Source organism: Xenopus tropicalis, chromosome 8 (assembly GCF_000004195.4).
Source record: "Xenopus tropicalis strain Nigerian chromosome 8, UCB_Xtro_10.0, whole genome shotgun sequence".
In the NCBI taxonomy this organism is placed as follows: domain Eukaryota; kingdom Metazoa; phylum Chordata; class Amphibia; order Anura; family Pipidae; genus Xenopus; species Xenopus tropicalis.
This window is the reverse complement of record NC_030684.2, coordinates 97,696,445-97,721,070: the sequence shown is the minus strand read 5'-3', so window position 1 is coordinate 97,721,070 and position 24,626 is coordinate 97,696,445. Positions and strand designations below refer to the sequence as shown.

The 24,626-nt window shown below is 39.6% G+C and overlaps 1 protein-coding gene across 2 annotated transcripts in view; it reads right to left on the bottom strand.

Annotated features, from left to right (window-relative positions):
• The window catches only part of rcor1 (REST corepressor 1), a 35,966-nt gene extending 11,646 nt beyond the window's left edge, over nt 1-24,320 (bottom strand). Inside the window, exons 1-3 of one of the 2 annotated variants that reach the window (XM_012968554.3) lie at nt 23,750-24,320; nt 22,945-23,004; nt 2,513-2,593 (exon numbers count right to left, since the gene is read on the bottom strand). In XM_012968554.3, coding sequence (XP_012824008.1) covers nt 2,513-2,593; nt 22,945-23,004; nt 23,750-23,900 — 292 coding nt within the window. In that variant the 5' untranslated portion in view covers nt 23,901-24,320. 2 annotated transcript variants of the gene reach the window in all.
• Between the last annotated feature and the right edge of the window lie 306 nt (nt 24,321-24,626).

Sequence of the window (24,626 nt, the reverse complement as noted above, 5' to 3'; positions counted from 1 at the left end):
AGGCGCCTGACCAAAATTCTCCCTTCAGAGCTGAATCGGCAGAAGGAGGTAGAAATCCTATTGTTTCTACCTCCTTACCTGCCGATTCAGCCCTGAATGGTGTGTGGCGGATCTGACGATGTTTCGTGCGACCGACGGTCGTACGAAACATCGTGAGATCGCCACGTGTATGGCCAGCTTTACTTTGGTACACCTTACACCACACAGGCTTTCCAAGATGTTCCCTCACACCCCAGATACCTGTATAAAATGTGACCGAGATACTGGCTCATATATGCATGTGTTCTGGAGCTGTCCAGCTGTGCAGGACTTTTGGAGAGAAATCGCCAACTATATCTCCGATTCCCCTAAGCTTTCCCCAGATCCTATCACCAACTGTTTGCATACTGGGAGTGGCAGAGGACCTGGGACTTAAACACCACTCCAGACTTTGCTACCTCCAGCTTCTCTACTATTCCAAAAAAAAAAAAAGCCATTCTTTTACAATGGAAATCCTTAGCCCCCCCCCCCCCCCCCTACTGTTCTGGAGAACTCTAGTCAACAACACCTTTATACCAACCAGAAGCTGACCTACCTCGCACAGGGTTGTCCTAAAAAATTTGATGCAATATGGGGCCCTTGGTTGATCTTCCATGAAACCCCAGAAAACTCCATAGACCGCATACCACAACAATGAAGACAAACTGGTTCCAATCTCCCCAGCTCTACACTCTGCCTCTCTTCCCTCTTTCTTACTCTTTCACTCTGCTTCCCCTCTGATTTTTTGTTCTTTTTTGCACTTTTATGTTAAGTTGAAAAATGCAAAAATAAAAACTTAAAAAAAAAAAAAGTATATTTTTAGGAAAATGGTTTATTTAGATGAAGCAGGGTTTTGCATATGAGCTTGTTTATGCAATACATTTTTATAGAGACCTTTAAAGGGACACCCCTTTTTAACAGTTAAATGAATAGGGCTTGTGCTGAACAGACTTTGTGCCTATTTTATTAATTAAGAAATATATATGGCTTCTGTTATTTTTAGCACTAAACAAGAATATGAAGCCAGTTTCACTTTAGTACTATCTGTCACTTCCTGATTCTGAAGGGCACAAGGGTAGTTGATGAAACTAATTACCAGTCCACTGAGAAACTGAGAAGGGAGGTGTTTGTTTGAACAGATTGCCCTGTTTATAAACAAAGGGGGGGGGGGGGGGGGAGTTTAGTGAAAATAACCCAACTTTATAATAAAAATATAGGAAAATAAAATGTCAAAACAATATTTATTGTGTTTATTTATAGCGTCCATTTTAGCAAATGGTGTTTTTAGGTGTATACTGATCCTTTAACCCACACCTTCCTTCTTGTAGACAGATCCACCCCTAGGCTAAATTACTGACTGAGCTAGTTTGCATTTCCCATTATCCCTGGGTTTTCAAACGTATTACTGTAAAACTAAATTCTTGACCCCCCTCAGTGCATCTTGGCTATTTAGCTAAACAAAGAAAATAAGGTCCATTGCTGGTCTTTAATCAGTTTCCACAACATCCAAACCTGGAGTTCATATGGTCAGTACAAAGGCAGCAAAAGTGAACTGGAGGACAAATTTTAGAAACTAGGACTTGGAGTCTTGGAGCTGGTAAAACATGCAAAGAGAAGCACCATGCTCTCATATCACCTGAAAAACTTTTTAAGATCCAACGGTGACAAGAAGGGGTTAGCAGACTTATGTGGTATCTCACCAACAGCACACAGAATTCTATTCTCCACTTTAAAGTATATTATAGAAATATCCTGTCCTTAGCAACTTTTCAGTAAATCTTTGTTATTTGTTAGAGTTTATTCAGTTTTTTTTTTTTTTTTTTACTTTTTCTGCCTCTTTTTATCTTTTAAATGGGGGTCCCTAGAAGCAAAAAAAAAAAAAAAAAAAAAAAAAAAACCCAACTGCACTGTGGTTACAATTTTGTTGTTATTTTTTAATTTCTTATCTTTCTAAGGAGGCCTCTCCTATTAATCTTTCAGTCTCTTATTTAAACCACTGTCTGGTTGCTAGGGTAACTTGGATGCTAGTAACTAGATAGCTGCCTAAACTCCAAAGTGAGCAGCTGCTGGTAAACAATTCAAAAAACAACAAAAATAAAACAAAAACCAATTGCAAGTTGTCTCAGAATATCTACACCTAAGGGCAGTAACATACGGAGAGACGGGCGACTAATCTCCCCGCAATGCCATCCCACCGGCTAGAATGTAAATCGTCGGTGGGATAGCATACGCGGCGCTGCGATTTGCAGTAGTTCCTTTAGAGGAAACTTCGGGTGAGACTAATCTCCCCATGTCTCACTGCCCTAATAGATGCACACAATGTCAATATTATATTAATTTAATGGTAAACAATGCCTTTAAAATACAAATCTCCTTGTACAAGCGACTGTTTGGATTGCAGACTTAGATGATAGGAACTTATAAAATCTCTAGCGAAACAAGATAAAAAGCTATGGAACACAATATAACTATAAGGCCTTTTTCTGTTACTTACATTTAGCCTCAGAGAGATTCTGATTTGGGGACCACACCAACATGCCAAGATTCTCTCGTTCCTGGCAGGTCTTGGCAACTTCTGTAAGAAAAGAACATTTTTAATGTAATTTCATAGTTAAAAAATATTTCACAGTTATTATTATTTAAGTTGTGCTTTATTTGTGACCAACACCAGCTGCCCATAGCTGTGTGCTTCAGGGAACAGGGAATGCTTCCTCTTACTCCAGTACAGGCTTCAAATCTATTCTCCAAAATTCTTGGAAAGTGGATTTTTTTTATGTAATATAGATCTCCAGACCTTAAGGGCTCTGGCACACGGGGAGATTAGTCGCCCGAGGCACGGGAGATTTGTCGCGGGCGACTATTCTCCCCGTGTGCCAGAGCCCTAAGTCTACAAAAACAAAATTAAAAACTAGCATGGATCCTACCTCTTACCCCCTGGCCAAGCTGCTCTTAGCCTTCACAAATATGTGAGCAATGGCACTCCTCTGCATTATGTACAATTCTTTAGATAAACGCATGGTGGCCCTTTAATATCACATGATGCATAGATCATATAGCAAAACAATCTGCCATTATATATTTGTAGCACTGCAGAATTTCCCAAGATAATTCATTTACAAGCCAGCAGCTATTTCAGCACATTACAGTGAATGTGAGAGCTGCATTTATTTCGTCTGATTTTGCAAAAAAACAAACTATTCCTCTATTTGCCGCTTAAAAAGGGACGTTCACCTTCAGACAATAGTCTGAATTTGAACAGACCCTGTGAGAAAAAAACATTTCTGTAAAGCATCTTTATTATTAAAAATGTATAGTTTTGAACATGCAGATTGGGATCAGTGCTGCCAAGCTCTCACTAATCTCTCTCTGCTCTCAGAAGGAGATTTTTCCAGATGAAGACTTAGCAGGTAGCCAAAAAATAAATAAAAATTGGCACTAAAGTTGTTACTGCACATGCCTTCCCTTTTCTGCTTAATTTGCATATCTTTGATACCACTGGCTGGCAAGATTCAGCCAATCCGATCAGTGAATTGCAAATAAAGCAGGAGAGGGAAGGCATGTGCAGTTTAGTGTCGGCTTCCTGTCCAAGCTGTCGGCAATCCCTTCAGAAGACACAGGAGAGAGCCTGTCAGCAGCACTGATCCTGGTCTGTTTCTTCAAAACTAAACATTTTAAATAATAAAGATGAATTACAAAAATGTTTTTTTTTCCCTCACAGGGGCTGTTCAAATTCAGACTATTATCTGAAGGTGAACATCCCCTTCAAGGTCAGCTTTATGCTCCATACAAACTAGAGCTACTTGAACAGAACTGTTGCCTATGTGTAATTCACAGCACAGGGTTATGATCTAAGAGTCTCAGAACCACTTGGAGTAACCATGACTATGATGCTTCCAAAATGCCTGATCAACTGCATCTGGGGGTGCCTTCTTAATTATAAAGCTTATATACCTGTGATTATTTAAAGCTATTTGGAGTTAAATTCCCATTAAGACTCTTGCTTTATTCAAGGGCCATGTTCGCAATTTATGTGTTTTAGCATTGGTAGTTCCCAATCACACTAATGCAAGGGTTTGTGACCCGCAGACAGAGCAGATTTCCCGAAGGTGACAAATCTGTGTGCCAAACTCGTTCCTTTTAAAGGAACAGTAACACAAAAAAAAATGAATTTATATCAATGTACTTAAAATATTATGTACTACTGCCCTCAACTGGTTTGCTTCCGAAACCCTACTATAGTTTCTACTGTGTAGCCATGGGGGCAGCAATTCAAGTTAAAATAGGGCTAAATGACACAGGTTACATAGGTAACATAAGCACTGTAGAATACAATGTTGTTTTACAGAGCTAATCAGTTATCTGCTACGGAACCTGTGCCTTTTCTCTTTCTTTTCTAGCTTGAATGGCTGCCCCATGGCTACAGAGCAGATTATTTATATAAACTATAGAAGTCTTTCTGAAACAAGCACACAACTTTTACCAGTGTAGGGCAACAGTACATAAAATTTAAATAACTTTGATACACATTTCATTTTTTGATATTTCTGTTCCTATAAACCCAAAGCACAGAATGCAGACGGGGAAGGGAGGGGCTTATTTAAACAAAGTTCATTATCCATCATAGCATTCTCAAACTGTTTCAATATACACTTTAATACAGATTTGATGATGTTATCCAAAGAGGCCAGTGGAACTCTTGAGCAGTCTTAAAGGAGAACTAAACCCAAATAATAAATGCACCAGCCTAAACTTGCAGCATCTTTATAATAGTAATGATTCATGCCTTTAAAGTGATACTGACACGAAAAAACTACTTTTTAAAATATGAATCTACATAAAAAGTTACCTATAGGTCATGTTGATCGTTTTTCACTGACAGGGCTGCTTTTGTGAGTAATTGTTACTTGAAGTTCCTAAACCTGACTGTTTTGCCAACCTGACTGTCCCTTCTCAGCCCGTCAGTTACAGCATCTAATGCTAACGGCCTCCTGCTGCACAAATATGGCAGCCCCCTCATAGAGGAACATGGGGGATCAGATAGGGAATGTAAAAGCATCAGGAAATACATTTATTGCTAAATTATAAAGCTCATGCAAAGATAATGTTATGAAAGATGTCAAAAAGGTTTAATTTCTGGTGTCAGTATCACTTTAAAGTTGTCACAGGTTGTCACAAATCATACAGCAGAAAACATTAAAAAAAATGTTATGTAATGACACAGGGCTGATTATTAAAGGGATACTGTATTTTTATGGCATACTTTTTATTTCTAAATTACACAGTTTACATAGCAGATAATTCACTCTACCATTTAAAATGTATTCTTGAACCAATAAATGTATTTTTTAGTTGTAATATTGGCGTGTAGGCAGCCAGCGCTACACATTATTACTGCTTTTAGATAACCTATTGTTTCTCCTACTCCCATGTAGCTGTAGTCCCATGCCAGATTTACTATTGAGCGCTGAGTTCTGACATCTACCACTTTCAGCAATACGAGTGTCAGGAAGCTGCTATCTTGCTTATTCCCACTGTTCCGCTGCTTGGCTGCTGGGGAAAAAGGGAGGGTGATATCACTCCAACTCGTAGCTCAGCAGTAAAGTGTGACTGCAGTTTATAAGAGGACAGGTCACATGGCTGTGGCACCCTGGGAAATGACGAATATGGCTAGCCCCATGTAAAATTTCAAATTTGAAAAACCTGTTTGTGCTTTAAAAAAAAAAAAAAAAAAAAAAAATAGATTTCAATATACAAACCGGATTCCAAAAAAGTTGGGACACTAAACAAATTGTGAATAAAAACTGAATGCAATGATGTGGAGGTGCCAACTTCTAATATTTTATTCAGAATAGAACATAAATCACAGAACAAAAGTTTAAACTGAGAAAATGTACCATTTTAAGGGAAAAATATGTTGATTCAGAATTTCATGGTGTCAACAAATCCCAATAAGAGGCTGGAAAAAGTAAATTTGAGCATAACGAAGAGCTGGAAGACCAAATAACACTAATTAGGTCAATTGGCAACATGATTGGGTATAAAAAGAGCTTCTCAGAGTGGCAGTGTCTCTCAGAAGCCAAGATGGGGAGAGGATCACCAATTCCCACAATGTTGCGCAGAAAGATAGTGGAGCAATATCAGAAAGGTGTTACCCAGCGAAAAATTGCAAAGATTTTGCATCTATCAACATCAATTGTGCATAACATCATCCGAAGATTCAGAGAATCTGGAACAATCTCTGTGCGTAAGGGTCAAGGCCGTAAAACCATACTGGATGCCCGTGATCTCCGGGCCCTTAAACAACACTGCACCACAAACAGGAATGCTACTGTAAAGGAAATCCCAGAATGGGCTCAGGAATACTTCCAGAAACCATTGTCAGTGAACACAATCCACCGTGCCATCTGCCGTTGCCAGCTGAAACTCTACAGTGCAAAGAAGAAGCCATTTCTAAGCAAGATCCACAAGCTCAGGCGTTTTCACTGGGCCAGGGATCATTTAAAATGCAGTGTGAAAAAGACTGTTCTGTGGTCAGACGAGTCACGATTCGAAGTTCTTTTTGGAAATCTGGGACGCCATGTCATCCGGACCAAAGAGGACAAGGACAACCCAAGTTGTTATCAACGCTCAGTTCAGAAGCCTGCATCTCTGATGGTATGGGGTTGCATGAGTGCGTGTGGCATGGGCAGCTTGCATGTCTGGAAAGGCAGCATCAATGCAGAAAAAGATATTCAACAACTACATATGCTCCCATCCAGACGTCATGTCTTTCAGGGAAGATAATTTTCAACAAGATAATGCCAGACCACATTCTGCATCAATCACAACATCATGGCTGCGTAGGAGAAGGATCCGGGTACTGAAATGGCCAGTCTGCAGTCCAGAACTTTCACCTATAGAGAACATTTGGCGCATCATAAAGAGGAAGGTGCGACATAGAAGGCCCAAGACGATTGAACAGTTAGAGGCCTGTATTAGACAAGAATGGGAGAGCATTCCTATTCCTAAACTTGAGAAACTGGTCTCCTCGGTCCCCAGACGTCTGTTGAGTGTTGTAAGAAGAAGGGGAGATGCCACACAGTGGTGAAAATGGCCTTGTCCCAACTTTTTTGGGATTTGTCGACACCATGAAATTCTGAATCAACATATTTTTCCCTTAAAATGGTACATTTTCTCAGTTTAAACTTTTGTTCCGTGATTTATGTTCTATTCTGAATAAAAATATTAGAAGTTGGCACCTCCACATCATTGCGTTCAGTTTTTATTCACAATTTGTTTAGTGTCCCAACTTTTTTGGAATCCGGTTTGTAGGATTCTGCTGGGGAAGCTCTATTAATTGATGCGTTTCGAAAAAAACATGTTTTCCCATGACAGTATTCCTTAAAGTTCTGATAATTGCAAAGCTTGCTGAGATGCTATGCAATGAGAAACTGAATTACTAATCAGCCTTGTAATGTAACATTTATATTCAATATACTCAGTATATTTTACATCAATCCCTAAACTGAAGTAACTGACAGCAGGACAGAGCATGTGCAGGGAATCAGCAGAAAAGAAGATGGGGAGCTACTGGGGGTATTTTTGGGAGCACAGATCTTCCCCGCTAATGGGCTGTGGTTGCCTTGGACTGGTACAGAAGCTTAAAACATAAGCAGCATTTATACCCTTCTTTGTTACGCTTTAATACCCCTTTAAGAATCTAACGGAGGCCATAACCAGCCCGCAGGCCTCCAGCTGGATGGATCAAGCAAACTCTGCTGATTACAGGCAATAGGGAGGGAGCAGTAGAAAGGGAAAACAAAGCAAATATTTGTGCTTTACAAAGAACAAAAAAAACTTTATAAATATTGTAATTGATCAGTAAAAATAGGCAAGTATATATGTATGGGTAGATAGACAGACAGACCCTAGAACTACCAGTTAACCTATCTTAGATCATCAATTAAATTATACAGAGATGCATGTTAAGCAGAAAACCTAGCCAAAAGTGCTTGCCAAAACTGCAGCAAGCTTTTCATTCTGCTATGGGAATAGCAAAAAACTCAAATTGCACAAAATGCTTTTTCTCATTGCAGTGACTGCAGTGTCTCTTTTTTTTGCTAGAGTAAAACAGTATACAGGATTGGCACTAGGTTGTGGACACCGTGTCTGGTTCAATTTTTGTTTTCATAGTCACAGGGCTTAATTTATTAACACTAGGCAAATATGCGCTGCTGCAGAAATTCGTAGCTTCAAATCTGTAGACAGGTTTGGTAAAGTAAATTGCAAGTAAAAATATGAAAGAAAACCTATGACTGGTTGCTATGGGTTACTGAAACTAAGCAGAATGGCTGTCAGAAGGCATAATGACAATGAAGAGATGTGTTTTAGTCAAAAGGATAGTGACACAGTCCAATTTCAACATTATGCCTATATAAACCCTAGGGCTGTTAATGTTTGCTCATGGAGATGCCCCCTGCCTCTCCTTAGCTTACCGCTTATTCTGACATGGCTTGAAGGAGAGTAAAGGTGGCCATACACCCTCAGACCCGCTCGTTTGGCGAGCGGATCTTCTCCCAATATCAGGAGAATCCAGGCTAATTCGGACGTTTGGCCCTAGGGCCGAACGATCGAATTATAACGAAGGGTATAGGCAAAGTCGTTCAACAAGCCAATGCGGTCCCCGATCAGACTAAAATTTTTTAACCTGCCCGATCGATATCTGCCCCATATCCGATATCTGACAGCGTATCGGAATGTTGCCCCACCCCCAAGCACCATCACAAAACTCACAAGATGACAAGATTATGAGGCCATGGGTCAGATCCAGGCAGGCCATGATCTGCAAGAAGTTTGTATCTTCTGCCCATGTCTACATGGGTTTCCTCCCAAACTCAAACAAGCAGAGGCAGGTGAATTGGCTCCTGATAAAATTAACCAGAGCAAATGTGATATATATATATATATATATATATAGACCAAAACTGTAAGCTTCAATGGGGGAGAGTCTAATGTAAATTACATCAATCTACTTTGCTAATGCTGCATATCCAAGCTTTGCTGTGCCCCCAAATCAGCATGTACATATACATTAGGCTTGGCACCAGCAGGAGGGCCTGGACATAGTACAGAATTATAAACCTCAACCATACTACTACTTTCAAATATAAATAATGTTAGTACCACTTTAAGACAAGCCTTTAAAAACTGCCAATCCTCTGTTATAGACAAAGCCTTTACCACAATTCATCGCTGTTATTGGTAGGCAGTAAGTGCTTAAACAATCTATATTTATTGTATGAACAGAACATTAGTTTTAAAGTATTAGAAGTTAGAGGTTGCGTTACTATTATTTATGTGCAGACTGTACTGGGGATCATTTACCAACACTGGGCAAATTTTATTCAATAGTAGCTCAAAGCAACCAAGCAGTATTTGTTCAGACCACTGCAAGAAAGCAAAGATTTAATTGGTAGCCATGGGTTACTGCTAGGTTAAATTTTGCCCAGTGTAAGTAAATAAGCCCTAGCGTAATTACACTGTAAATAATAATTTCTTGTGGTTCTGCCACATCTGTGTCCGTGAAAGCTCACTTTATTAAACATATAAATGTGAGACATCATCATATAATAATGCTACAGGTTTGCTTTATGGACTTGATATTCGGGTTCAGTCCGGCGGTACCCTATAAGGCCTGCTTCACTTCTTAAGGCAATGACAGCATAGTCAAAAGGTCACTGTGAAACACAGCAGTTTCCTCAGATTCTGTGCCAGGATTCACTAGAAGTAGATGCTGTGTGACCTAGAAGTAGCTGTATGAGGGAACCCACCTCACGCCATCATTGTTTTGTTTCAGAAAGAAGCAGAACTGCCATTTCTTTCTCAAAGAATCCCATTAAATGAAAATCATTATTGGTCTGGTATTTGTATATAAATATAGCCCAGGTAAATGGGGGGGGGGGGTGTTAACCAGTTATATCCCTGAGTCTTAACCATGTCTCCCCAAATGTGGGGAATACGACTGCCAGCATCTTCCAACAATTAGAAATTAAACTAAAAATGAAAGTGTAAAATATTCTGGGTGTTCAACATCTGAGGACCCAAGAATTAGGCACCTGACCACAGAATTTGCTCAGTGTTGATATACATAGTGGAGAAAAAATACATGGAAAATAAATTAAAATCCAAAGAAAATTAAACATATCAAGTCCAATCAAATTTGCCATCAATCTCCTCAGAATACCAAAACCAAAATATCCAATATGCAGTCTTCCTTTTTGCCTGTGTTCAAGAGTGTGCAGCCAAATAGTCACATTTAAATGATAGCTATTTTGGCAGCACTTCCTTTGCCAAGTTCCCTCTCATTAGATATTTTAAAAATAGCATCAACAAACAAAATGCTTTAGAAATTCAATTTTAGAAGGAAACCAGGCTTATAAAGCTTGCCACAGAAAAAGCAATGCCCCTGGCCATCAATGCCAGACCAGTGTGAATCTCACACCTACCAAGCCCATTTACTGGTACTTTAGAAGGGCACTGGTCATCCTGGAATACAGCAGGAACTACACTAGGGGTATATCAGGAGCCAGCACTCCTTCACAGTTGTTCCCATGCTGCGCAATACTCCCCTCATGAATCAAAGCAGCCTGTATCAGATTGTGGCTATAGAAATGAGTTTTCTCTTTAGCTAGGGGTCTATACCAGCACCCACAGGGAAACTTTATATGTAACTTGCTGCCTAGTCTGTAGATGCCATTTACTGTACTGATTCAGTAAAGCAAGTGGTGGGTTTTAGAGACTAACAATAGATTTTAGCAACTATGGTCAATTGTGAAAAATTAAATTTAAGGAAAGGAATGACATTTATGGATATTATTTTATATTTATGTAGGGACCCATAGGGTTAAATGGCCCCTATGGCTTTAAATCCCTACAGGTTCAGTTCCCTTAGTTGCTGGGCGGAAGGGAATGTATCTAAGTTCATCTACATATGTGTACTATTGGCTAGCAGGTATGGTGACCACAACCTGCCTCACATTGGTGTAGTGCTGGGAAAGGAGTGGCACCTGCCTCTTTGCTTCCACCTGAGGAACAGGGTGGATGGCTGCTGTGAGCCTGGGGAACATGGCCCTGTGAATAAGGCATTAGATAGTGGCAGGTGTAGCTCCCTTTATAGTATTTTAGGGGTGTAAGGCAGTTAGGGTTGAGCTAGAAAGAGCAGTTCTGAGCTCCTACATAGGACTGGTAGTTTTGGAGGTATCTCTCCCAGGCCATATTGCCTGTAGTGTAGGGATACCAGTGAATAGGGAATCAGGATAGGGAATTCCCTGTGGAGGTCCACACTATGGGGTATGGCAGAGCAAGTGAGATGTAGTTGCACAACACCCTCACCTTCCTTTTTCACTTAGCGAAGGCCCATTCTGGGTGACAGTACAGTGTAACCTATGTTCTACTGGTACTAGTCCGGGAAGGTAGCTATTGATCTGAAATAAAGGTTACATTTACATAAAGAAACAATGTAAGGGGACAGTATACTGGGCACACTGAACACACATATATATATATATATATATATATATATACCAATGGAAGCGCATTGCTTGCCTCTGTTGATCACTGCAGAGATAAGCAATGCTAGGTATTCGCTTATCAGTTACGTCACTGCTGCTGTGGTTAGATTCCGGGCTAAAGGGCATTCCTGTCCTGCACAGAGATGCTGTTTAATCCCACTGCACCTTGACCTGCAGTAAAAAAATGTATTTACGTACCACATACACAAATGAATACAAAACTTTTCAACTTTCTCATTTTCGTGGTTCTGGAAACCACAAAAACTAATTTTCTCTAAAACCACAAGTGTGAAGTGATTAAAACGGTCTTTTAAAAAAAGCACAAATGCCCCCCCCCCCCCCCCTTACAAAATCAGAGTGAGTCAATATGGATTAAGTGATTTGGGATAGCGGTGGGGAGACCCATAGCAAATGCAGGGTCACCCCCAAAGCTTTCCCATTTAGGAACATCAGCCATTTTCTTCACTCTGTTAATGAACTTTAGGAGCAATGTAAATTATCTGTTATCTGGTCTGTTATATAGGGCACTATAAATCAAGAGCTTTCAGTATAACTATTGTCAATTTTTTTCATGATCTTAATGATTAATTATCATATATCATGCCATATCTGGCATTAGAATTAAAGAAACTGGCACAAACAAATTGCCATAATTCTCGCAATCACTTAAAAAAAAATTAGCAGACTTGGGATGTACAGGAGAAATACTGTAAAGCTGTAACCTTCTGCAAGTACTGCAGTCCATGGGGAATTATAGACTCTCCCATCTGCTTTGGGGAATCTTGTCTCTCATAAGGATTTCACACAAGAGACACAGTTGTGATGCTTCTGCTCATTAGCATTGGTATCAGAAATAATCCAAAGTTCTTTGCACAACGGCTGTCTTCTAATTATGGGTGTTTAAAGAAAAAACAGGCAAAGGCAAAAACCCACGTAGATAATAGGATTTCTTTCAATATAAAACTGAACATTAATGAAGCAGTTATCAAGTTGCTGGGTACATGCCATACAGGTAATTCCCACTGACATCAAGAAAAAGTAGGATGTATGGATGATTATCACCCTTTAATGCCTGTTTGCCGTCAAAGGCAAGTGATGCAGCTGCAACTAACAGACGTTTGGATTAATATAGCCTTAAAGGGTTTCTGATTCTAACATCAGGACCAGGCTGGATAAAGATGCACGCAGAACCTCTGAATATTTAGTATATTGAGATATAAATTCCTAAAGGCCCTGTGTTACATATGACTTGTTAGTGTGACCCTAAACACCTGGGATTGTCTACTAGTAAAGTGTGTTGGAAAGCAATCAGAATTATATTGGCAATAATTACCCACTTATGCATAACAACTCTATCGGGAGATATAAATATGCCAGTGCTACATAAAGAATAACAGATAATATTTATAACATAATATACTTTTCTTGGAGACAATTCCAGGCTTTTTTGTCATCATAACTTGTCTCGGGCAAAGCTACAGCAACAGATCTGCATGAGTGAGTGGCACAGCCTGCAATGTGCTACAGTGTAATGTTATTTGTATAGGACCCACATAAATTTGTTTATTTAGAGCTCATTATCTCTGTTTAAATTAACTCAAATAACAACAGGGGAGGTAGTAAGTGATAAAGCAAAACATTTCTGTCTCTGCTTTATAATAAAATAAAACAGGCAGAATGTATTGTCAGCATAGGTTCTATGTATTGTGCTCATGTTGAAAAGAAATAAGTGTAGACTGTATAGGTAAACACTGCCCTGCTTCCTGCCTATCCTCAAGAGCTGAGGGGCGTTGCTATATTCTTCTCTGCACACCAGTCTTTATGCTCTCATGGGTCAAAAAATCCTCTAGTAGTTGTCATGTACAACAAGCATTCTTCAATAGGGCACAGCAAGAAAAAAAATGATGGCTAGCTGCAGCTTCACACAGCAGGCCACTCAGTACTGAAGCACTGCATAGGCATTGTTCCCTTTAAGCTGTGCACTAGTACACAAATGTTAGGGACAGCGCACACAAGAAATTGTGGTACGCACAAAGAATCTTGTACACAGTTTTTAAAAATGCACATAAAAGTTTAAAATGTGCACACAAAATCATTTTTTGGTGCACATAGCAGAAAAGGAATTAAATGCAATCATTGTACATAAGGCAGTCAAAATGTATAGGTGCAGGAGTCTATGTGCACCTATTGGCAAGTCCAGCCTTAGGTTTATCTTTGCTTGATTCAGCAGTGTTGGTCTGAAAAAATTTCAGATTTTCATAATACCGGAACCTGTGGATTTCCACATAACAGGTTTGTAATTTGGATCACCATACTTTAAGTTTACTAAAAAAAATTATATATGATGTCTTCCTCCAATAAGGATTAATTATATCTTGCTTGGGATCATATTATAGTTATATTACAGTGAGAAAAGAAGTCATTTTTAAAAATTGAAATTATCTGATCAAAATGGACTCTGTTGGGAGATAGCTTTTTTGTAATTTGGAGATTTATGATTAATGGGTTTCTGGATAAGGAATTCCATACCTGTACAGCAACAATTTGTAAAATAAAAAAAACAATAACTCAGTAAATGAATATTATAAAACTCCACCACCACACAAGTGAATGGAAAATCTCAGAAAAGCCATTTCTAGAATCACTTATTTCCTAGGGAAAATTCCAGCACAAGATCTTATGCAGTAAACTGGGAATATGCTGTTTTAGAGTTTAGGTTATTGAATTAGCAATAGAACAGTTCTAAAAATAATATTCATTTCAAAAGCATCTGCAGAACACAGCAGGAATAGTACTGTACTTCTCTATTCTCCAGAGACCTGATATTAGCTGCTAGCTTGGAGGTGTTGAAATTACTCTGAATTTGGGAACATATAGTAAAATACAGTCTACTGGTCTAAAAAAAAAAAGGCCTGAGCAACTGGCTACCGAGAATCTAATGTAATACAGGCCAGAAAGATGCCAGCACCAAAGAGATACAGCAGAAATTCAACTTGTTTTTTTTTTTTACATCTATCATCATATTTGCATGCTATTTATAATATCACCTTAAAAGTGTTTGCCTGATGCTTGAACATTACCTATCTGAACCCCCATGTTTCTCTATGAGGGGGCTGCTAAAATGTGGCAACGGGCCTTCTACGACACATGGCACTCATTGTAAGCAGCACAAACTTAAAACAATCACTGAAACTAAGTGACCGATCACTATAAGACTGCCCATGCTGTTTTACCCACTGCCCAGCAGCCTTAACGGCAATGGCACGCGATAATTGAAGGAATTTTGTTGTCTGGGTAATGTAATGCTTGGAAGAGTTTCTAAGCATTGCATCACTCACATCCTTGGTGTATTTAGGGTTGCCATTTTCCATCTATGAAAGATCTGGGGGAGAGAGGGGCATTAACATTTGTGGCCAGGTTATTGGTGCCACAGGGTGGGCCTATGACAGTAGCCCATGAGTGACAACACATGTAAAAAATGGACACAGGTGGCAAACCTAGCTGTTTTCATTGCCAATAGTTGGGCACATGTGGGTGGACTTGCAGGTCCAAGCGCTTGCCAGATGCACAACATTCGTGGCCTGCCTATGGAGCTGTTACCAAGGTGACAAAACCTGCCACCGCCCTAATGGAAAGAGCAGATTCCTTAAAGGGAAACTATACTCCTGAACAGCCTATAGGTACAACATTGCAGATCTAAATACAGCAGTGTTCTCCCCATCAATAAAAGAAAAACCTGGCCAGTCAGGGGTGGGGGGGAAAGGAGTGGTCAACAAAAAAAAAAAAATAAGCACCAAAATACTGCTATGCACATCAACAAAGAAAGTGCACAGGCCTACCAGCTTCTACCCACTGGCTCATACAATTCACACACAAACCAAAGGAAGTATACATGCTAGGTTACATAAGCAATTGAATGGAAAAGATTTCTGTCTTTTACACTCACACTTCTTCCTGCTGCAGTAAAATCTATGGCATTACTACCAGTGAAATACATTTTACAATGTCTTGCCCCTAAGGGGTTAAATGACTCCTTTGCTTCCTCAACCCAACATTATTCCCCTACTGCAATCAACTCAACCATGCTGTTTGTCAGTAGCGCACTGCACATTGCTGATTAATGCTGGAATAAGCCAGTTAGACCAGTAAAAAAAAAAAAAAGCCCAACCAGAAAATCTACATGCACATAAAAATCTTGCATCCTAGAAACTGTACATTTTTCAAAACTGCAAACTGAACATTATATATATATAAAGTTAAAGACACAGACTGCTACCCACTTACTTGAACAGCATTATAACTACAAGTACCTTACAGAACAGTTTAAAATTCTTTATTTTTTTTTTTATTTTTTTTTTTACACAGCGCTGAAGCTTCCACAGTGCTTAACATATACACCATTCAGTCCCTGCCTGAGTGGCTCTGAAGGTCTTACCATTCACACACTGTTGTCAACATTACCAGGCCTCATTTAACAGTCTTGTATGTTTTAGAATGAGGGAGGAAAATTGTAGTACCCATGGGAAACCCACACAAGGAAAGAAAGAACATACCAATACTTGCAGAAAATTGCCACCCCCTAGTGAGCATACATTTTTTTCTCCTTTTTTAGTATTTATACATGCTTTAATTTCTTAAATAAAGGCTTATGGTAACTAAGATACCTTGTTTTGAGAACACTGTTTTTACAGCAAAACATTGAGTAACCCTAATTTATAAAGTGAACTAATCTGTTACTCCTGTGGTCCTCCTATCTCAAGCCCTTGCTTGAGGCCAGTTATCACTGGAATGGGTTCCTGGCTAAGGTACCAGTGTGTCCAAGGAGAAGACTAATCAAAAGTCCCAGGGATAAAATGGACAGCAATGCTAAAGAAACTGCTACTTTACAATAACAAGAGGCTGCAGCAGCTGGCCTGCAAGATATCTGGGCCTGCTTGGGCAGCTAATTTGGCTTTAGGGCCAAAGTCTGTATAGAAGGCGCACCCCAATCTCCTCCAGGTCAGCCATTGTGCGGCCCACATGTGCCAAAGGAAGTATTTGGTTAAAGGAAATTTATATACAGACAGACTAGCTTCAATTAGCTCACAGGATAGTCTGTAGAAATTGATATAAAAGGAAGGAAATGCAGGCAATGAACTGAACAGCAATGATCTAACAGACAATGCTAATGAATGTATGGTCAGTCTTTAAAGATAAAAAATAAAACCAAAAAGCATCCTATTATTGTAAAAAACAATAAACAGTTTAAAAAAAAAAAAAAACACAGCATCAACATGGCAGAGAAGTCAGCCACTCCCAAATCCTAATCACATCAATGAAATGTATGAGGCAACAGTGGTACTGGTGCTTTTTAGCATACAAATGCTCAAAAGAACACTTTGGGGCTTAAAAAGCAAGATAAATAAGGCTGCCCATATTTGATTCAAATCAATGGAAAACAGCAAAATCTGATTTGGGCTCTTATCTGTCGAACCAAGATAATATATTTACCTACAACTCCTCCTGCACGTTTGAAAATGAAACCAGGGCTGTCCTACTGGAGGCCTGTGGTCAGAATACAGCCCTCCCATGAATTTTTAAGGAGGCCCCAACTCTGCTCATGAGATGACACATTTCATAGACATCATTTTAATATAATCCAGCCTTAAACATAGTAATATGGCAAATACTTGGCCCACTAAATGTAAAGTTGCTTTTGTTTGTCTTTGTAGCAGAGGTGCACGGCTCTAGGCAATTCACTATACAACTTTTTACTACCTGAACTGGTCAGATTTGTATAACAAAGAGGTTAAATGCTGTTCATTGTGGTCTGCACACCCACAGGATATTTGGCTCTGGCCCCATCTTGTCTACATATATGAAATAACTCTAAACATTTCAAAAGCAATGAATTGATCATTTTTTTTATTCAATTGCATTGGTGTTACTGGCCATTACATTAGGACTGCTCTGAAGACAAAAAAAATGGGAAAATGTAATGAAGAGGTGGGAACCTACTTATGGCGTTAAGTGGTTGATTACTGAAATATGTTGTGGGTTAGGGCACAATCACCACAATAGTTGCAAACAACTGTATCCTGCTTCATAGTCTGCCTGTATCCTTGGATTGATTTTCTCCATGTATGTACCCTGGTAATGGGTCTGGAGGAAAATAAAGCAGAAGGCCTAGAGAAGCGTAGGCTGTGCCTCTTATGGCATTGCCTAAGGGTAAAGGCACACTGGGCATACAGTCCCCTTTTTTTTGTCTACGTTTAAAAAACACCTAGGCAGGGAGAGAGGAATCCAATCCTATGTGTAGCTGAACAGACAGGCACACTGTCAGCTTGAGTGCAGCTATACGTAGCAGAAAGAGATTGGCACGAAAATGCATGCTATCCCATTTTTGAGGCCGATCTCTGCTTTGTGTAGTCCAACACTGTACCCACCAGTGGAGCTACCCACAGGGGTGGATAGGAATGGACTCACTTCTTTACGCTTGCCTACAATATTCAGGCAGAGAGAAGCAGACTATACCCCCACTGTGCCCTCACCCTTAGTGTTGCCGGTTGCCACTAATGTGATCAATATAGGTGAATGGGGTAAATGTAAAACTATAATATGTCTTTAAACTCTTTTCAGAGATATCCCCAAAAATGGTACTTTATACACATATTTATCAAATATTTATTTTGCAAGTTTTGTTTTTCCAGAGACAATCTAAAATCTGATAAATACATTTTGATTATATAAGTCAAACTTATTTTTAAAAACACAAATTAAGACTAGTTTTGGCTCAGGTTCGATCCTGAAATCATATTAGGGACAGGAGAGCTCTCCCTTGACTGCAACTAGATACAAAATTACAGAGTGCTGCATCAGAAGCAGGGAATAGAGTGCACCCCAAAGTCACAGCTGCCAACCCTGAATGGATCCCAGCGGCAGACAGTACTGCAAGGTATTGTTTTTCCAACCAGTGTCTACAGGGAAACAGCATTCAGCAATGAGTGTCTCTGGTGACACTGCAGGCAGGCTATTTGGGTACCCTCTTGCTACATTTATAAATACCAAGGAAGCAGCTTAATTTATTTGCAGTAAACTCTTCCCTTCAGCTTTGCCACCATACACATGAACAGGGCACGCCACTTTAGATACATCGGCAGAGGCATTTGCCACAGACTGCAAGCTTCACCCAATGTCATCATAAAGCACTGAAAATTCCTTAACCAAATACAAGCAATGTAGCAGCTACTCATATAAAAGCAAATAGGAGTGTCTGAAAAACAATACACAAACCCTGCTTAAAATATAGGGCCTTATGTAAAAGGTATACCATTTATCTAACTGGCCAGTGGGCTCTGTGTTTTTTGTTTCATACAACTCAATTATCAGTTTTTCCAATATAAAGGGGAGCACCTTGGCACAGGAAACAGTGGTTGAACATGTTGTTACCAAAATAGGATGTAATTTCAAATTCAGTCTCTCTCCTACTTCTCCTAATTTAGCTACTAAGCAGCTATGGCAAGCTTTAAGCAAAACCATATCGGTGTTCGATCTATTATGCGAAAACCCGTTATCCAGAAAGCTCCGGATTATGGAATTACAGAAACCCTGTCTCCCTTAGACTCCATTTTAATCAAATAATTCAGATTTTTAAAATGTATTTCCTTTTTCTCTGTAATAACAAAACTGTACCCTGTATTTGATCCCAATTAAGATAAAATGAATCCTTATTGGGTGCAAAATAATCCTATTGGGTTTAATCAATGTTTTATTAATTTTTTTAGTATACTTAAGGTATGGAGATCCAAATTACAGAAAGACCCTTTATCCGGAATACCCTTGGTCCCGAGCATTCTGGATAACGGGTCTTATACCTGTATTGCCAACTGCACTAAACTTGCTCCTGATCACTGTTTACATTGGAGATGTTGGTGCAAGCTCAAAACCGATTTTCCCATGAGAGTGAGCGCTTTTATTTTAAAAACTTCTATTAAAAATACATTTGGCAATTTAACATTATACCTAAGAGCTCAGTGTGTTTTTTTAGTTTCTAAGATAATTAACATAATTAACAATAGCTATTTATATAACAAAATATACATACTGTTCTGGTGGCACATTGCCAGGAGTCCATGCTTCATGGAGTATGAGGTACAAAGTAAGTGAGAATGAGGGATTACACACAACTCACTGGTGTTGGCATTTTCCTTTGCTAATTTCCATGATGTGAGCCAGAGCAAGCTTTGAGAAGGACTGGTAAATGCATGGCATACCATTCAAAAGAAAGAAACCTATTTATACACCAAACAGCTTTTCAGAATTTCTCTACATTTCTTTCTATGGGACGGCAAACTCAGAGTTGCAAACTCTACTTTGCTAAGTAACTACTAACTATCTCAGCATTCCTCAGGACATCACAGAAATAACTGGAATCAACAGCATTCCCTTTCCACTGTATTTAATGGGAATCATGAAAAGTACTACACAGCCCAGGAAACAAGAGCACCAGCAGTCCCAGCTACAGACATTGCATCTCTACAGCAGTAATCTCTCAAAACAGTGCATTAAGTTGGGTACATTTCATCACACATTGTTTCTCCAAATCTATATATAAAGTATAGAAAAATATATATCCTAAAACAAATATGTATAAAATGATTGGCTTAAAATACCAAAACAATTTGAATCTTTGTACCAAACTTACATACATGAAAATATTTCAGGCTACTTTGTCAAAGCCTCAATAGAAATATGCCATTAAGAGGAAGCTTGCACAGGGCTTTTCCACCCAAATCTGAGTAATAACTCAAAGTGCAAGCAAAGGGGTTGCCCACCTTTTGCGAAGTCTTCCTAGATTGGTTGGACTTTACGTTCCATCAGTAATTAAAATAAGTGCCTACTTAAAGCTCCTCTCGCTGTTTCTCTGGGGTCGCAGGCTCCCACCTCTTCTATGAACACGCAGAGATCAGCAGCGCATTCAGAGAAACTACTGTGAACCACTTAAGGGTAAGCACTCCTGTGCATGTTCTAATGCTTCATCACTTATTTGCTTACATTTTCAGTCAATTGTATTAGTGCTATGCAAATAAATGAGAAAACGTGAGGACGTAGCAGCGTTAAGCTTTCCGTCTTTCCCCTCTGTTGATTTCGGTAAGTGCTTGCTTTTCATTAAAAAAAAAAAAATATATTTTTTTTAAGCAACTCCAATCAGGAAAGTATTTTAAAAAATGGTGAACAACCCCTTTAACAGCAAGGCAAGTAATTATGATAAACATTGCACAGCCATAAATATTCTGCAGAGTGAAACAAGGATGTTGTCTGGATTGCCCACCTATAACCTTCACATGCAGTGGTAACTGTGGTTTATATGAGCTCTAGGCTTCTACAACCCGGGCACAAAGTGCATATCCAGCACTGACAAGCACAATCCTACTGAAGATATTGGCGGAGGGCAGCAGATGGCACTAATGGGAGGTGAAATTTCTCCTCCTATAAAAGTATGCACACATCTGGTCACATTGTAGAATACATCTACCTGCCAGCAAACACTAACAAAACCTTTAGCAATAAACGCTCATAAAGCCTAGTAAAAAAAAGTTGCACAAATGAATTGCACATTAACTGAAAAAACACAAAACAAAGAACCTTAGTGGACTAATAACAAATACATATAGTTCTGCCATTCACTAGGACGTTGAACATTTCCCCTCTTTCTAGTAGAGAATCCTTAAAGGGGTGGTTCACCTTTAAGTTAACTTTTAATGTTATAGAATGCCCTATTCCTAGCAATTTTGCAACTGGTTTTCATTATTTTATTTATAGTTTTTGAATTATTTGCCTTTCTTTTCTGCCTCTTTCTAGCTTTCACTGACCCCGGCAGCCAAAAACCACTGCTCTGTGAGGCTACAATTTTATTATTATTGTTACTTTTTATTACTTATCTTTCTATGCAGGCCCTCTACTATTCCATTCCCATCTCTCGTTTAAACCACTGCCTGGTTGCTAGGGCAAATAAGACCCTAGTGACCAGATAGCTAAAACACCAAATGTAGAGTTGCTGAACAAAAGCTAAATAACTAAAAAACAAAAAATATAAAATAAAGACCAATTGTAAAAGGTTTCAGAATATCAATATCTACATTATATTAAAATTTAATTGATAGGTTATCTACCCCTTTAACAAAGGGAGTAGCAAAAAAAAGGTATTTTAGAATTACCATCAATAAAATAAAAGAAGCACCATTAAAAGAAGTGTATATATTCGTATGCCCTAGTTTTCCAACAGCAGACTGCCAGTGTATCAGAGTGACTTCCCTTCCTGGAAGCACAACACAATACTACATATTCAGGGGGACCCTGCTCCACCACAACTATAAAAGAATGGAGTGTATCCTTGCAATGGTCCATCCATAATTGTATGGCCTATATTGGTATTATAAATTATTCGGAGATAAGTTTAAATTCTTGATATCTAGAGATTCATAAAAATGTGCAATTTCAAAATGAACTTCAAAACTAAAGCTGGCTGCACAACAGATGCAAATATTTCATTCTTAACTTTAGCCAACCCACACCCAATAGCCTAGAATCGTGCATCACAAAGCAATCTTCCCCCAACTATTCCTGGAGGAGTATATAATACAATATATAAACATACTTGTTCACAAAAACCAAACAATATTATATATTGGTTTATAAAAACCAAACAATTCATTTAAATGTCAAAAGCACTGCACTAAGATCTGATGTCAAAGCAATCAATGTTTAACTCCCATTCTGGGACCCTTCATTATATGCTGCAATACAGCTGAAGCCACAAGTTAGCCATCCGTGGTATATAAACTACCAGTGAGATCGTCTCCATCCTTTGTTGCTGAATGTTGTCAGATCTGTATTATAGTATATATTTATAGTGTATTATAGTATATAGTTATTGAACCATATCTGCAACTGTTTCATTAAACCCTCCATTACAATGTATTCTATTAGCCAGATGACTGTAAATACACATGGGCTACTGTGCGAGTAGCCAGACAGATCCACTCCTGGATTCTCTGAAAGAACATTTCATTTTCCAGAAGTCTGGCAGCACGTTTGCAGAACACGTTTTCTCCCTGCTGTTCCTCCTATAAACAGTAGGTGTATGATGTGGTAGGAGGAAAAAGTTGCTATTTCATCAATGTAAAATTAGAAATTAACTTCAATAATAGGCATTCACCAGAAAGCATTCTCATATAATGGCACAGACACTCAGGTACTGATCAGATAGATTGCAGGTCCCAAAGTTTCTACCAGGCTAGGAATAAATGAACAATTTAAGTAGCAAAGGTGAGTTTGAGGCTATCACAGCCAACAATAGTACAGCAGTAAAGGAAGTGGAACAAGAGATGTCACTTACCCTGGTCAAATTCAGGCACTACTGCTTGGAACTGCAGGCCAACCCGCATGCCCCCACCACCTGAATGACCAGACAGTAGAGAAAATAAGTGTAAGGGGTAGTTTGCAGGTGAAGCTGCCAAGTAGATAACATACAATTATAATTAAAGCTTTTTCTAAGAGTTGTAATAAGAGCCTCTAATAGATGACAGTACAGATAATGCAGCCCTTCACAGCATTATATTTACATTAACAGCTGGAGTAAGGAATCATTAGGGCACTGCTACAATGGAACAAAAGAAACGTTCGACTTTATGTTCCTTTACAGAACTGCGCAGATCAGAAAATTTAAACTACAACTCCCAAGATTCCCTGTCAGAACCCCTGATGGAGGACGGTGAGTGTTGTAGTTTAGCAACAAGTGGGCAGTTGAAGATCAATGGGACAGGGTATAATGTATATTGAAGTACTGGAGAGGGGGGGGGGGGGGGGGGGGGGGGTGACCTGGGCGATCCCGGTGGGTAATACGCACAGCACAGCAATACTAAACAGCTACAGTTAAAGGCATTCATCCGTCTCTTAAACTACAACTCGTTTAATTCCCCATGGCCATCGGATGCCTTTGGTTATCGGGGGTACCCAGTGTTGCGGCTGGCCAGAAGCTGGGGGGCCGCAGGTTGAACCTTCCGACTTTGTGGGGTACAGGGGCAGGGGAGGATGATCTGAAGGAGCATAAAGTGCAGCCAGAAGGTTGGATGGAAGGAGGAGGGCTCGGAAGGGCATGGGAAGGGGAGTGAGTTCGAGGCTACCACATGGAGCTGACCTACCCTGCTCATCATCGCTTGAGGAGCTCGAGCTGCCTTCCTCCCACGAGTTACTGCCATTCACACTCGTGCCCAAACTTTTGCTGTTGGCAGCATTATTCCTGCCCCTTCTCTTGCCCGATACTTCTGCCCCTTTCTCGATCATGGCTGGCATTCGGGGTACCCCTTATCAGCAGCGAAAGTATAAGAGGAGGGACCGAATAGACCAAGCAGTTTCCACGGGAGACTCGGTCCCGCTGATGCCCGCCTAGAGCTACCTCCGGGGGACGCGGTAGCCGCTATAAAGAACAAGCCAACTTTCCGTCACATCGCCGCCCGCACTGGCCACTCTGTCTCACTACAACAGGCTCAGCACAGCGGCTAGGGAACAACCAAACTTGATGCGTTGGTCCCATTGGCTGCCGGCGAATTTTGGAAAGGGAACTCGCCTTTGCATTGGTTGCCTTTCCTGTCACTCAGGCAAGAGCCGGCGTTTCCGTTTGTCTGTTTGGTTGACTCGCATCTCCTCTTGTACGTGGGTTTGGGGTTTGCAATCTCTACGCCCCATGATACCAGGTTCTTTCCTAGCTTCTTGCCTTGTGTTTGGAAGGGGCTATACTCTTAACTATTGATGAAGCCTTTTCAATTAAATCATAGTACACACTCAAAAAGCTTTACAAAGTGGCTTACTAGAGATGCATGAAAAGAGTTCGACCGACATAAAATAATTATATATTCATGGGACTATTTTTTCTCTTCTGGATGGCGGATGAACACACGCATCAGTCTACTTTTCCCTTGGTATAATAACTAGAGATTGTAAAATAAATGATGAGCTGATATGAGACTCTGGGGCTATTTGTTTGGATCACCACTGGCACAAGTTAGAGGCTAATGAGTT